Source organism: Calidris pugnax, unplaced genomic scaffold (genome assembly GCF_001431845.1).
Source record: "Calidris pugnax isolate Ruff unplaced genomic scaffold, ASM143184v1 scaffold82, whole genome shotgun sequence".
Classification (NCBI taxonomy): Eukaryota; Metazoa; Chordata; class Aves; order Charadriiformes; family Scolopacidae; genus Calidris; species Calidris pugnax.
The window spans coordinates 2,061,024-2,075,779 of record NW_015090833.1 but is presented as its reverse complement, the minus strand read 5'-3'; the positions used below and the strand labels follow the sequence as shown (position 1 = coordinate 2,075,779).

The following is a 14,756-nucleotide window of genomic DNA, read 5'->3' as shown; positions in this document are numbered from 1 at the left end:
TGTCAGGTTTGTGTGAAGACCTTGGGCTATGTTTCAGTCATGTTTTACTTAGCCTCTGGGAAGTGACCAGGCTACAAGATAAAAGGGCCTGTTGGGTAGGCCCAAACTATTTATGTCATAAATAGAACCATGAACACAGGAACTGGTGTGGCACATACAGTATTTCTGTTCACCGTTAACAGGCCACTTCACTGCAATTAAAGTAACTGGATCCTCTGCTCATTACAAGTGGATGGCTACAAAATCTGCAATTGCAAGGGAGATACAGAAATGTATACTTTGTGGAAAGTCTGAATTTTTTTCCCTGTTTACCAAGAATTTTGCCATCTGTATGTTAAAGTGATGATTTTTTTGAGGGGAGAGAAGTCACATATTAGTGACTTGTGACTGACGATTTGTGTAAGTGTTCATGAATCTGCCCCTATAGTGGTACCACTGAGAGGAAAGGGTTGGAAAATGGATGGGGAGTGGTCGGGACCTTAAAGGAGTTTTCTTCTCTGCTGTTTTTCTTCACATTATCTGAGAATACTCTTTTGCCCTTTGTAGGAGAAGTGGTAACTTGGTGTCATGATGTCTTGGTTGCTGGGTGCAGATCAACAAGCTGACAGTGAAAGGGTAGGTAATTTTTCTGTGCATATGTACTTCTTTCTCATCTGGCATTAAAATCTGCCACTAGTATCTGTATACAACACAAGCTTTTAACTATTGTGTGATACTGTGGCAGATAACTGTGAAGGTAAAATGTGAGTCAAAGTAAATTCACATTCAGATCATAGTTCCCTAGAGTTTGAGGATGGGAGATATCTACTAAGGTAGTCTGACCACTAAGCAGTGATAATTCATTCATGCAGTCTACTAAATTGCTGGGCTGAAGCAGAATGTTGGAAAGGTGATTCACCTTGATTTAAAGATAAAATAATCCACCATTTGCCTCACTACTGAATTTCAGTCCCTAATGCAGTTTCTCTGCTTAGTTCCAGCTGATCCTCTGCTGTTGGCTTTTACCCTCTGGCTCTTCTGCCTCCCTCTGCTGCTGTAAAGAACAAGCAGCAGCATCTGGCACTTCTCTGTAATCTGGTTATGTCTGAAGGTGGCTTGGTTTAGCAGTGAGGGCACTACCAGTGAGACCAGTTCAAGTGCCCCCCAAGTGCTGGCAGAGCCCTAAACGCTCCTCAAGAGAATGAGCTGGGCTGGAATTACAGCAGGAGCAGCTCGGCTGCAACTTGCTCCTCCTGTGCTCTGGGGAGCTTTCATCAGCCAGACCCATCCTTAATGAACTTTGGTGGATGGGATCATCACAGGTCTTGAAGTGGTGACAGCTCACGCAGGTTGAAGGCAGCAGTTGCCCCTTGTGTGGCAGGATGCCAGTCCTTCTGCAGAAAAGCTGTTTGGTCATGGTGCCAGCATACCTGTAGGAAGCCTTGGATTGCTGGCTCCCAAATGTGTGCACTTAACAAGGTCACTCAGCTTAGTCTTTCTGTACAACTGGTAAGTGTCTCAATTGTCTGGGAAATGACAAAAAGCCACTTGTCCCTATGGTAGTGGTGGCCAACAGTGAATAGGGGTGTATTTCCAGCCATTAAATCTGCTCAGGCTCTGTCAGATTAATACCCAGTCATGCTTGGCAAATCTCAAGCATTTGGCTTCAAACCCTGCTTTTAAAGGGAGCTTCCAGGCGTGCCCTAACCTGTGGTGGTACCTCAGGGGCAACCCCAAGGAACCCACCTGCAGTGTAAATGTAAGCGTGGAGGCTGGTACGGGCACCAGGGCACACCTGGGGAGCCTGTGTGCTGGAGAGCATCCCTCCTCGGGCACATTGCTCTGGAGGAGGGTGAGAGGCTCACAAAGCCCAGAATGAATGGGGAAAAGAAGTCATTTCGTGCACATAAGTGCAGAAATTTATCCGAGCTGTCCCTATGCAACCGGCTTCCTTCAGGCCACCTTTCATCTTTCTGGTTATTGTTCCCTTTCATGCCACGTTGGTGGGACACGTTCATTTTACTCTGGCTTTTTCTGCTCTTCAGGGCCAGAGCATGATCTAAGGGGAGCCCTGCAATATATAGGGAGAAAAACAAGGCAGCGATGAGAAGGGATGAATAAATCCAGCATCAGTAGAAACACACAGTTTAAAGGGCCTTCTCTGATCCGGGTCTGTGTGGGCAGAGTACAGCTGAGTCACCGACTCCATTTCTCCTCCTCTGTAACAGACTTTCTCAGTTTGGTGCCAGAGCACTGCTTTGGCACATCTCTTCATTTTGCTGGCCCAAATACAGGTTGTCAAAGTGGCTGTAGTCACTTACACTTGTGTGCTGCTGTTCATTGTTGGGATGTGCTAGGGTAGGTGTGTGTGTGTATACACATACAAGTTCTACCATGAAATATTTAATGAAAACGTAGGTGTTTGTAGCACTTTCTAAGTGAGCCAGTGGTGAGGAGGCTGCTGCAGTTCTGTCTCTGAAGGGCTCCTTATTAATTAGCTGTGTGCACAATAAGTAGTTCTCTGGAGAATGAACGAGGTGCCGTAGTGTCCCTCCACAACCCTCCCATTTCTAACAAAGTTAGTGTTGTGGGGAGGGGGGCTTATTTGGGATGGGTGGGCTTCAGCTGAGTGGCCTGGCAGGAAAAGAGGCTCGGAGCCTGATGGATGGGTCTGGTTGTGTGTGCATTTAAACCTGGGGTCCTGCACTGATGGGTTTCTGGTGTCTTTGCTGCAGCGCCTCTCTTGCCAGTTATTTCCAATTTTTGCTTTTCCCAATCACTGGAGCCTCTGCTGCGATTGCAAACTTGTGGGTTACATTCCTTTGCCAGGAAGAAATCTGGAGAAATCTTGCATTCTTCCTCATGTGGGCTTCTTTCAGTGAAATAGATTAAAATCCAGCCCTGGCACAAGTGTGCTGAAGTCAAAGTGCTCCCGATCGGTCTGTTTCAGCTTCATTGAAATCAGTGATGCTGCACTGAAGAAATTCGGTCCCGTACTGTCCCAAAGGGCTGTGTGCTGACCTCCATCCCACCGGCCGGGGGGCCAGCCCCTGGTCCTGAGCTGTGACACCCAGAGAGGGCTGGCTTCTCTTGTAACCGGGCAGGCTCAGGAAGAGCCTTTTTTGGGCTTGTCTGGGCTTGTTCAGGCCTGAGCCTGCCTTTGTCTTTGCCATCACAGGGATCCCAGAGGATCGAAGAGGATCTGCCTCTGCCATTTGCAGCTGCTTTGCTGCCCAGACCTCCTCGAGAGACCCCGGCCATCTCCCAAACCAGCCTTTCTGACCTTCTCTGTCTCGTCAGGTAAGTGCAGCCTGGGTTTGTGCCTGTCCCTGCAGACCTGCTCTCTGTGGCTGCCCCTTACACTCTCTGCCAGCTTTTCTGCAGATTCTCTCTGTGTCTGCGTGGGGCTGTGGGGGTTGAAGGGGGACTGTGTTTGAAAATCCTGAGCGAGGGAAGCTTTCAGAGCTCTGGGAAGTCAGGAGGAGAAAGTGAGAGTAACTGCCCTTGTCATCGGAGCTGTTGGGGAAAAGGGTGTTTCCTTTACTTTCTTTTCTTTGTCTTTCCTCTTCTGTAGCCCCCTTCAAGCCCTTCATACACAAATGCACATCGGAGTTGGGGATACTGAGGAGTGTCTATTTTTTTGAGGGATCCTAAAAAGCAGTAGCAGCCAGAAAAGCAGCTCTGTGCTCCCCCTGTCCCAATGTGCTGCAGCCGTACCAGGAAAGCTGAGGATGCTCCTTAGCAGCTGGAGTCCAGTGAGCAGTAAGTGATTTGATTCTGGGGAGTGAGTTGTTTGACTTCTGTGTTCAGGAGACAAGGTAAATTAATTTGTGTGGTATTAGCCACTGTGGTTCATTGTCTCGTCTAGCATTTATATAGGGGAACACGGAAGCTGAATGCTTAATTCTTTGCAAGGAGCTGGCAGCTCCTGCTACACTTAGCACAAACTTGTCCTCTCCATCCTATTTCCAGTGTTGTTGCCTGGCTCAACATGGTGCCTCCACATTCATTTTGTAATGCAAAGGATAAATAATGCAGCTCGAATGCTGTGTCACCTGATGCTCACGTGGGGGAAGAAGGCTCTGTTGGGCTGGGTTTGGCTTTGTTCCCCACTGCCCCTCTCCAGGCTTTCTGAGCTCTGGCAAAGTGGAGCTTGGCTTTACCCCCATCGGGGTGCCCCGTGCATCACTCACCTGCTTATCATGAGGTTTCAGGTGTCTGCAAAACACCAGTGGGATTATCTGTTATCTAGATAAGTTACACTACATAGGAGAGGGCCTTTCCAGTACTTCGTGGAAAGGGCTGGCTCAGATAAGAATTAAAAAAGACATGAGGAGTCGTTTGGGATCAGAAGTACGTACCTACCAGTCGGTTGGCATCAACTGGCTACACCAGCACAGGGCTGGGCCCAGGGTTTGGTGTCATCTCCCCTGCTGCCCATCAGGGGCATCTCAGCAGAGCAGGTAGGGTGAATGGGTAAGGTTTTCTTCTGTATTTTGAAGACAGGCCCACTAATTTTATCTCTGATATAAAATGTATTCATTTGTAAGCAACATGTCCTTCATCTGGTTTGGTATTTTATTAGCTGTATATATGCCAGCGTGTTTTGGAGTTTCTGCCTGCTGAGGGTGAGTTTGGTTGGTTGTTATTGGCTTCATAGTTTTTAAGTGCTGTGAGGTGCTTTTTTGTTCCATTTACTAGACTGGAAATGGTAAGGGTTATTTTGCAGGACCTGAAGGTAAACACGTAGTATTTGATTACGATGAATGCCGTTCTCCTCTTCTGACTATTTTACTTCTACCATTGATGGTATTGGCAAGCAGCGATGTTAAAGGTGCACAATTCCAGCAAGGAGTTTTGTTTGCACACGTGTTTACATTTGCAGGGAGTTTCAGATTGAGCCTTAACTCTCTGACACTGACAGTTCCAGTGGGCACACTGGTCAGACTGCAGCTCTTCTGTACTTGGAAGAACTTGTGGCCCAACAGAGTAATGGATCTCGTGGGTGGTGTTGCATCTAGGACTCTGCTTCAGGCCTAATGAATGCACTAAAGCCACATGCACCATGAAACTGCGGGCTCTGGGCTCTGTGAAATGACCTATTCAGTCTAAATTCCAAACAGAATAAGAGGAACAAAGGATTCTTAAATAACGAGGCTCCTTTTTTCTTCCCTCCGCACCTGGCCCAAGGATGCTGAGGACATGCAGCTCCGGTGACCATGTTTCTGTCTTGTCATCTCACACTGCGTTTTGTCCCCCAAGAGAAAGTTAACTGACCTATTTTAAGCAGCTGCAGAAAGCTGATGTGCAAGAGAAATATTTGAGGGATGAGTGATGTTAAAGCAGCAACACAAGGCCACAGGCACTGCTTGAGCAGCTCCACTGATTTTTGGTGGAGTAGTGCTAGGGGTGCTTGTTGCTTCATCCCTTTGACTCCAGATTGGGATTCTCCAAAAAGGGACAAAAATATCTATCTAGGCAGACTGAACTATGGATAAGCTTTAGGAAGGGAGTTGGATCAGAGTGGGAAAGGAAAAACTCCGCTGAAAGCTTAAAAATTGTCTGTCAGCTAGCTGACTGTCATATTCTCTAATACTTTGCTCTGTTTTGATCTGTTACGTATCACGGGGGATGGACAGGCTTATAACCTAAGTGACACTGTAGCAGATTTCATACCAATAATGAGAAGAGAGCTTTTATCTGTCCTGGCCTGTTGACATCTCGGTGCATGTACCTTGTCTCAAAGAGTGGGGGAACTACAGGATTTTTAGTGCAGATTTTGAGAAATCTTTTCCTTGCACTAAATTTTACTATGGCCTTGGAAGAAAGGTGGTTAAACGAGAAACAATATATCAGTGCTTTCTTGCTGAAAAGATGTCAGTCCTCCTTTTTATGAAAAATGGAAGAAAGGTGGTTAAACGAGAAACAATACATCAGTGCTTTCTTGTCAGTCCTCCTTTTTTATAAAAAGTACAGTTATTTCTGCTTGTTCTCTACAGCTGGATGGGGAGGACTTCTCAGCAGGTTTCCTTGTACGACTGGGGTCTCGTTCTGAGTATATGATGAAGCTTGAGGATTTTTAGTGCAGATTTTGAGAAATCTTTTCCTTGCACTAAATTTTACTATGGCCTTGGAAGAAAGGTGGTTAAACGAGAAACAATATATCAGTGCTTTCTTGCTGAAAAGATGTCAGTCCTCCTTTTTATGAAAAATACAGTTATTTCTGCTTGTTCTCTACAGCTGGATGGGGAGGACTTCTCCTCAGCAGGTTTCCTTGTACGACTGGGGTCTCGTTTTGAGTATACGATGAAACTTTCTAGGCCATTTTGTAGCCAAGTCTGTGTTTCCTTGTGTTTTGAAGGTAGAACACCAGTAATCTTCCAGTAACTGGTACAGACCATCTCTTAATGCAAATAGAGAGAAGTTAATAACACATGAGCCATTGTTTTGTTTCCAAAGAGAGACTCAGCTGAAGAGGCTTATAGAACTGCAGGACTCTAATTCGAGCATTCAGTTTTATGTACTTTTTTCCTACTTGCATTTGAATGTATTGTAGGAGCAGTGACCAGGCATCAAAACGACGCCCAGCCTGCCTGAAGCAATCTTCTCCCTGAAATAAGAATCCTTCACCCAGTGGACAAGAGAAAGCTTTGGTAAGAGGAATTAAATTGTATACTGCTGAAAATGGAGTTTGAATCTTTTTTTGCTCAAACTTTCCTGTAGATGTTCTCCCCCAGTGATGTGGGTCTGCTGCTACACCTCTGTACAAGGGGAGCAGCTAAGATGCAGGACTGTGTCCTCAGCTCAGACCAGGGGAGAAGCTGTGCAGGCACCAGACTCTGTTTGACGCTTGGCTTCTTGCTTTGAGGCAAAGATGTACCAATGGGTGGGTCTAACCTTGGAACAAAAGAGAGGCATGTCCAGAAGGAGACTCTATAAAGATCTCCCAAAGTCCTGGTAAAGGAGGAGCCCGAGCTTAACAAGCCAGAAAGAACAGAACTGCTGAGACAGTAAAACCTCTGGTATGAATCAGCCTCTCAGTGTCTTCTCTGTCCCAGCAGACTGAATTGTGGGGACAGGTCAGGAACCTTCTAGCCTGGATAAACTTGTCTTTCCCAGGCCTATCTAGGCTATAAATCCACAGGTTTTTGGTTTTTTTGGACGGACGTGCTAGAGCATACGTGGGGCTACTGACAGCTGGGACTCTGGGTTTATCATCTGTGGCTGAAGCTTCCGCATTGCTGGGTTAATGACTCACGGGTGCTTACGTGTGGCCTACGCTCCTCTGAGAGCTGCAGTGCACTGGATCTGCCCAGGCCTGTCCCAAGGTACTGAATCAGCAGAACCCCTAAATAACCTGGTGTTCTCAGCCTCAACTGACTGCTGCAGAGCAGGACCAGTGGGGAAAAGGGGTCGCCTTCCTTCTGGGCTGTCCACCATGCGTTACTGGTCTGCACAACTCGTTGCTGGAAGCTCCTTTTGTCAGTAGCATGTCTACCCAAAAAATAATGGCACGCATGTAGCTGTAGCAGCCAGCTCAGCTGGTGGTAGAACTGTGAGTTGCTTGTGCAAACTCCAAAGTGACACCTCTGAGCTTAAAGACCTGCCCTGCGATGGTCTCTCTCTACAAGGAGAACCAATGTTTGTGGTATTCGACAAATGACCACAGAGCAGGTTTAACAGGACACGTTTGCTTCTGCTTAACTTTTTGGGTGATGAAGTTCACTCTGGTTGTGTGTTTTATTTAAGTTAGATAAGATACGGGGAGGGAATTGTGTAAAGGGAAGAGGAAATATGCAGTAAGTTCAATGTGTGAATTATGACAGTGCATATGCTTTCTTGGTGACACAAATGCTCAGTTTTCTTCAAGCCAGAGAGACTGGACTACTTTAAAAAGTTTGCAGTCAAAGTTAAGTTGTTGCTACTGGACATCTCTGATGTCATTTGGGAGAGAAGAGGGGGAAAAAGGTAACGAAAGCTTTGTTAAATGTTGTTATTACAAAGGAAAGAACAGAATTTACTAAAACGCAGGGAGCAGAGGGCTTTTTTTGCTTGTCTTCATGTAAAAAGAAAAATAACATCTGAAGGAAAGAAGAAGTTGCACTGAATCTGGCAAAGAATGAACTGTTTAACTGCTGTGGAAGAAGGCACAAGTCTGGTGTGTACTCTGTTTGTGTTTATCGCTGCGCAGTAAGCGATGTGTATGTTAATTCCATGGCTTTGTCTTGGTTTGATGTGGGAATTTAATATTGCTTAAGCCAACGATTAGCCAGGTCCAGTGATATCCCAAACGAAGATTCGCTTAGGTGAGATGTGGTAGATTTTAAATATTTCTTTTAAGAATGGGAGGAGATGGTTGCTCTATGTTTTCATAATAGTATCCTTAACTGTACCATATTTTATGGAATTTTTGAGTCTGTATTTCTTGGCGTAGGTGATTGAGTGACAGACATAGCTCTACTGCAGATCTCAGCAATGTAATAACCTGAACTCCTTCATGAATTTCCCCTGTTATATGTGAGAGCTTTTGTGCTTCTCAGCGTGCAGGAAAGTTTGTGGAAAGAAGCTACTCAGAGCAGATCTGGCTTCTATCTGCAGTGTGATCCTAGGGCTACAAAACTGCTGCTGCTTTTTCGGTTATCACCTGCAATAAGATGAAAATACCCTGTTACCCAAGTGGCTGTGTCCCTCTCGGCTAAGTGACCAGCTAAAAATCAGTGGGGTTAGGAGTATGGCTGCCCTAAAGGGAGAAGCTGACTAGTCTAAAACTAGGACTCTGTCTTATCTGTCATTCTGTCACTTACCTTGTGTGATTTTTGCCTGTCTTACTGTGTTTTACAGTAAGGAATGGCTCTTTTCTCTTAGTTCTGCTTTGCTTTAGACGGTCCGTGACTCACTGCAAAGGTATTGTCCCAGTTCCTTATTAGCTGTGAGGCTGGCCTGCAGGAGTGGTGGCAGGGACGTGGGGTGGAGTCGCAGTTATATCAAGAAAGCCGGAACCGTCTGAGTTTGCAGTGAGTCTGAATTATGAAGCAGGTACCTGCGCTGCTCTGGAGCCCGTGCTCGGCTGGTTTGGGGTACATCAGCCTTAGCAGCAGGAGGCTGGGCTCAGCTGGGAGCTTAGATGGACTGAGATGGACCCGGTACCACCGCCAGCTGGATGATCTGCTACCCCAGGACTGTAAGAAACCGGTAAATATCTTTACTATCTAGAGTCATGTCATATATCTCATAAGGAAAGCTTCTGCTGTGTGGTTAATTAAAAAAAAAAAAAGACAAACAGGAGTTGTTAAGCAGCTTGTGTCCTGTATTTGGGGTATTAGGATGCTATAGGGAGTTGGGAGGAGAAAGTGACAGGAAAAGTGTGCTGATAATAATTCCTAATAAGCATTGCCAAGAGTCGTAGCCTAAAACCATTTTTTGGCTGACTCGGTGGTGTCTCACAGGAGTTACAGTAGGAGATGGGATAATATGCCACTAGTTTGAAAATTTTTGGAGAGATTAACCCAAAACCCAGGATTCTCATATCACAGGGCTTGTATCAAATCAAAGTCAGAATTTATCAAATGTATTCTTAAAAAGGCAAACCTGTCTGTCAGGTTATAAGTCAGGAAAACTGTATTTGGAGAAGCAAGACACTTCTCCTCTGTGAAGGTTCATAACAGGAAAGACTGACACCTCCTTTGGGAGAAAGGAGAGAATTTGTTCTTGCTCTGCAACCACCACTAGTGCTTTGGTGCAGGTTTAAGATTATTTTTTCTCTGGGGTGCCAGTTCACCCTGGTAAGCATAATAGACTCAGACAGACATTACTTCTAATTCTATGGTTTAGAAATAGAGAGGGTTGATTAAAACAGCCTGTATAAAAGACATTGAGCATCCTGATCTAGTTTTGAAGTTAGCCTTGTTTAAAATAGGCAGTTGAACTAGCTGATATCCAGGAGTCTCTTCCAGCCTAAATTTTTCTGAAGTCTGAAAAATGTCATGTTATCTTTTTCATTCAAGTTTTCTCCTATTGCTGAATTTCACCCACAGCTTTCACAGATGAAAATTCACCTTTGTCTTGCCTTAAAACAGGAAGTACTTGAAGTCTCCAGTGGCAGAGGATCTCTTTGCATCAGGCTTCCAGCAGGAGTTGTTCAAATCTTTAGGGAGACTTTGTGTAATTCTCCAGGCACTAGCTCGAGGGCTGTGACTAGGTCAGTTGTAGCTTAAAACTCCACTTGTTGACCATAGGAGGATGACATAATGCTGGGAATGAACTTGAAATAAATGTGTTCAATTAAATGAAGCTTATGGTATCACATATTTCAGTGATGACAAAACAATTGCTGCAGATCTTACCTGGCAGGACCTTTCTTGGAATGCAGTATTTCCGTAACAGGAGAGTATCTCCATCCTCCACACCCATCAGCTTGTTGGTTGTTTTTTTTTTTTGTAGTGATTTCTTCATAGTCTAATTCCTTGTAGACGATTCCCTAAAGCAGAATGCTTTGCATAAATGCACACTCACAGCAAATTTGCCAGGGAGGAGAAAAAGATTTGCTGTTAGACAAGTTGCTGAAACAGAGAGGTCGCTCATCTTATTGACCAGCACCTTTGCACAGGTCCCTTCTAACTCTAAACTAGGTAAGTTGTCTGGTTTCCCTGTAAAACTTCAAAGCTGTTCCCAAGTCAGTCATCCCTAGAAATTCAGATTCTGATCATCTAGAAATAAGAGCAAACTCAAGAGCAGGATAACTTTCTGTGGTATTGCTAATGCTTGCTTTTCCTGCAGCTACAGCAGTGAATAATCAGCTAAATGACTCTGGGTCTCTGCAGAGGGGATGCTTGTCTGTCCCTTACCTTTTCCTGCTTAGTTTTCAAACTGGGCTTGTAAAACTTGAAGAATCCTTGCCTGATTGCCAGCTTGTTTGGACTCCACATGGTGGTAAATCCCTCATATCTGTAGAGGCTCGTTGATTTCTTATTTGTGGAAAAAACAGACTCATGTCTATTGTCCCAGACTCATGTAATTAAAAACTTTGAGTTGCAGCTTATATGTTCTCTTTAGGTACATCAATAGGAAGAGTGGAGAGGATGCTCCTACATAGCTGCTGTGATAAGATTTCATTTATACTTAATAACATGAGGATTTTTGTCCATATTAAGGAAAGATGATATTTTTCGAAGATGGCTCTGCAGTGATTTGGGAGAAAATTAATATCTTGTCTCATGCAACACAGCTGTTAATGCAGAATACACTCTTCAGGGGCAGGGATGCATTCTTCTACCGTATCACTGTTCCGTGCCAAGTACAGCAGTTCCCATTCAGTTGACATCTTAGATTGTACCATAAAAAATAACGTAATGAGCTGCACTAATTTAATAGATATTGACTAGGTTTATTGAGATCTTTGCCTGCCAGGAGCCAGATTCGATGGATTAGATCCAACTGAGACATACGTCTGCATCTAAGATGCTGCCCCCTTGCAGCTGGAGGCTTGAGGAGATGTGTTTGGACCAGCTGAGCAGTATTGATGTGGCCTCCTGCACTCCTTCTCTTCTACTTTTGAATATTGGGCATTTATTTTTAGGGCTGCCCTTCCTGTGAACCTTGAACACGAGGGTGGTGTTGCTGCTCCGTGTTCTCCCAGAGTGTTAAAAAGTTCCAGTTGGTTGATTTGTTTTCCTCCTTTCCTGAAGCACTAGGAATTTTTATAGGTAGCAAGCAGCAGAAGGGATCTAAAATGATTTGAAAAATTAAAAGCAGGATCATTTTCCTGCTACATACATACAGGGTTGTTCCCTAAAGCATCTTTTCCCTGGCCCTGTTGTGCTTAATTTTTAGTGGCTCAAAGGAAAGTTTTATAGTTCCCGAAACAGCAATTCTGCAGTCCTGTGTGTCCCCAGAGGAGGATGAAAGATGAAGTAGTATCTTCCTCTTCTGTACCAGATTGTTTTGCTCTCCTATAGCTGTGCTTGTCCCTGACCTGTTAATTGCCTTTGAGATAGTCTGGTTTGTTCTGATCCTGATGGGAAATGTTGGAGGGATGATTAGGTCATTGTTTAAACAAGACAGCTAGTTCCAGAGTGGGACACGTTTTCAGGGCAGGAAGGTGGGCACACTGTTGTCAAGTCTTGATTTTGATGTTTTGGAATTGTTTGTTTTTTCCTTAGGGTGAAAAGGTTACGGTCAAGAAGTGATTTGTTAATTAATTGGTGCTGCCTCCTGGGACACAGGGAATGGAGCCCTCATTCTGTTATCACAATGCCTGGTAGGTGTTATTGTTCTCTGCTGTGCTGCTGTGATTGACGTGCAGTTACAGCACTTCATTTCACCTCTGTCAGTCTCCTTTGATACTACATAGAGGGCACGAGCTTTCCCATCCCCTGCTCTGCCCTCCTGTACAACAGGAGCCACTGAACTCCATCTCATGGCTCTTGAAATAAACCCAAAAGGTTTGTCTTGGGTTACCGTATGTCTTTTGAAAAAAAAAATATGCTCCCAAATGCTGACCATTCTGAAGACTTGGTGATAGCCAGGAGTTTGGGGTTTTATCATCTGCTTTTCAGTTTGAAGTGTTTCCAGTTCTTGCCTTTCAGTTGGTGCTTATGCCTTTCTTCGCAGGATGGCAGGTTTCTGATAACTTATTGTAAGATGAAGTATAGTTTCTCTGTGAGCAAAATGGGGTGACAGCAAGAAAGAATCGAGAGTCTGTATCTGTCTCTCTGTCTCATACCCAAACACAAACCAAATTCCTGAGGTTTTGGTATTTTTGACCTGGCCTATCAGGAGGGGGAAGAGAAGGCTTAGATGTCTCAGAACATGCAGATGTAGCGTTGCCAGTGGATCACTGAAAGAAATTAGAGGCTGAGGAAAGCCAGTGAAGTTCTAGTCATGCAGCATGTTTTACCTTTATACTCAAATGTTGCACAAGAGACCCTTGAGTAATAACCTGCTTCTGAGGCTATGATGCAAGAGTTAAGGAATTGCTTTGCCCTGAAGGTTGTCTTCTCACATGTTCATGTGTTTCCAGGAACTGAGGATTGCAAGAACGCTAGATAACACCGTATCTTGTGTATCTTAGGCTGTTCCACGTGTATAACAGGAAAGTCAAATGGCTTTAGTACAAGTAAGTACTGGTTGCCTTCTCATTTGTTTTGCAGATGATTGTGTTCCCAGTGAGTTCTCTTTCCATCTAACACCATATGTTGTGACCTAAAACCAGAGTTGTGCAGTCAAGTGAACCCACCAAGAGCTTAAACAGTTTTGTGGCTTAAAATATTAAGCGTTTAGAAACACTTCATTGTTCCACTGTCTTCCCTGAAGGGTGGTGTGTGGAACTTGGGAACTCATTGAGATAAATATGGATTGCAGACAAGTAAGCTGAGTTTATTTGTTAATATTTGCAATTCTTAGAGGCCTTAGCCAAGATTGTGGGTAAGGGATGGGGTATCTGTCAACTTACAGTTTTGGGCCCCTTCTCCCTTGAAAGCTGTTTTCTTTAGTTCTGCTGCAGTTGGTTCATTGGTTCTTTCTTTGTCCCCAGACTCTTGCCTTCCGTGAAAGAGAAGAGAGGAGGAGCTCCAGCAACCTGCCCTCGCTTCCCTCCGTGTGTGATGCCAGCTGTGAGTGTTTCTTTGGCAGTGTCTTAGCTGGTTGTTGTGAACAATAGTCAAGGAAGCAATCAGCAAGTATACTGCCCTAGAAGTGCTGCACATTGTTGGGCCTGCCTCATCTCCCTGGCTCAAGAGGTGGCTGGGGATCCAGGTCGGGATGCTGCCCGGGCGTACGGTGTTTGGCTGGAGCTTGGGGTGGCTGATGGAGCAGAGCCCCAACGTGAGAAATGCCACGTGGTGCTTGATGATGTGGTCACTGCCTCAGAGATGAGAGGGAGAAAAGAGAAGATAAACGTGTTGCAAGTTGCTTTGCTCTTTCTTTGTCCTTCCCACATACATCTTCCTGAGAGTAAAATACCACCTTGTTAGTAACACTACAAAAATGCAACATTAGAAAGGGCCTGCTTTTAGGAAGAATTCATCCAAACCTCAGTCTCAGGAGCTAACTTGACTTTAAACCTAGCATGGGAGCAACTTGCCTGTAATCACTGTTTCTCCTGGGTGCTGGTCAGCAGGTATGCATTGCACATAAACTCAGGTGCCCAAAAATGTTGCTGATCTTTCTGGGGAAGAATTAATTAGGTTTTAATTATCAATGAGACGTTACTACTTGCATTGTCTGGATAAAAGGGAGGCGAAGAGGGTTTATGGAAAGGACAAACCTGTGTTATGGGATTGTTCCAAGGGAGGAAATGCAAGAGCACCCAACCTTGGAAGAAGGAAAAGCCTTGCCTAAATCTTGTTTAAGCTTCCAGTACTCCCACAGAGGATAAGAGCTTACATTAATTGTGATCAAACCAAGTTGGTTTGTCTTTTCTCTATGGCCTCCACTGACTTGGCATGAGCTGGGTGTCATAATCCAGGGACACTGGAGCTCCACCCCTCTTCAAAAAGCTAGCTCGGACTTTGGTTGCCCACACTTCTCTATGCCTTTCTTTTTTCCCCAGACACGAACATACTTGCACCAATTACAGGGAGTTGTGAAACTCAATGAACTGGCTATAAAGAAAGTTCTGCCCTCAGAAGGCAATGGGTGGCCAGAAGGGAGCATGGTATCCTCCTCTTCCAAATCTCCTGAAACTTCATGTCTGCCTTTGCAGGGTATTTGTCACGAGACAGATGTGTTAAGCTTGTACATCCGCTTTTAATACTGATAAAATACTACTTTTCTATGGA

At 44.8% G+C, this 14,756-nt stretch overlaps 1 protein-coding gene across 3 annotated transcripts; it reads left to right on the top strand.

The window, feature by feature from the left end:
* The first annotated feature begins 551 nt into the window (after positions 1-551).
* LOC106887694 lies at positions 552-14,756 on the top strand. 3 transcript variants are annotated; one of them, XR_001411942.1, is made up of 6 exons: positions 3,142-3,279; positions 3,554-3,741; positions 6,536-6,632; positions 12,138-12,235; positions 12,998-13,093; positions 13,511-14,756. XR_001411942.1 is itself a non-coding variant. In XM_014941368.1 (5 exons), the coding sequence occupies exons 1-5, from the start codon at positions 568-570 to the stop codon at positions 13,525-13,527; spliced, it is 330 nt and encodes a 109-aa protein (XP_014796854.1). In that variant the 5' UTR covers positions 552-567; the 3' UTR covers positions 13,528-14,756. The 3 variants fall into 3 exon arrangements, 1 of the variants encoding a protein (XP_014796854.1); XM_014941368.1 differs by lacking the exons at positions 3,554-3,741; positions 6,536-6,632 and adding an exon at positions 552-615 and having other exon boundaries at positions 3,158-3,279; positions 13,049-13,093; XR_001411943.1 differs by lacking the exon at positions 3,554-3,741 and having other exon boundaries at positions 3,168-3,279.

Coding starts and splice junctions, on each gene's coding strand:
- LOC106887694 (XM_014941368.1), top strand. CDS start 568: ATGATGTCTTGGTTGCTGGGTGCAGATCAACAAGCTGACAGTGAAAGG. Junction 616..3,157: donor AACAAGCTGACAGTGAAAGG/GTAGGTAATTTT, acceptor TTGCCATCACAG/GGATCCCAGAGGATCGAAGA. Junction 12,236..13,048: donor TTCTGTTATCACAATGCCTG/GTAGGTGTTATT, acceptor TGTGTATCTTAG/GCTGTTCCACGTGTATAACA.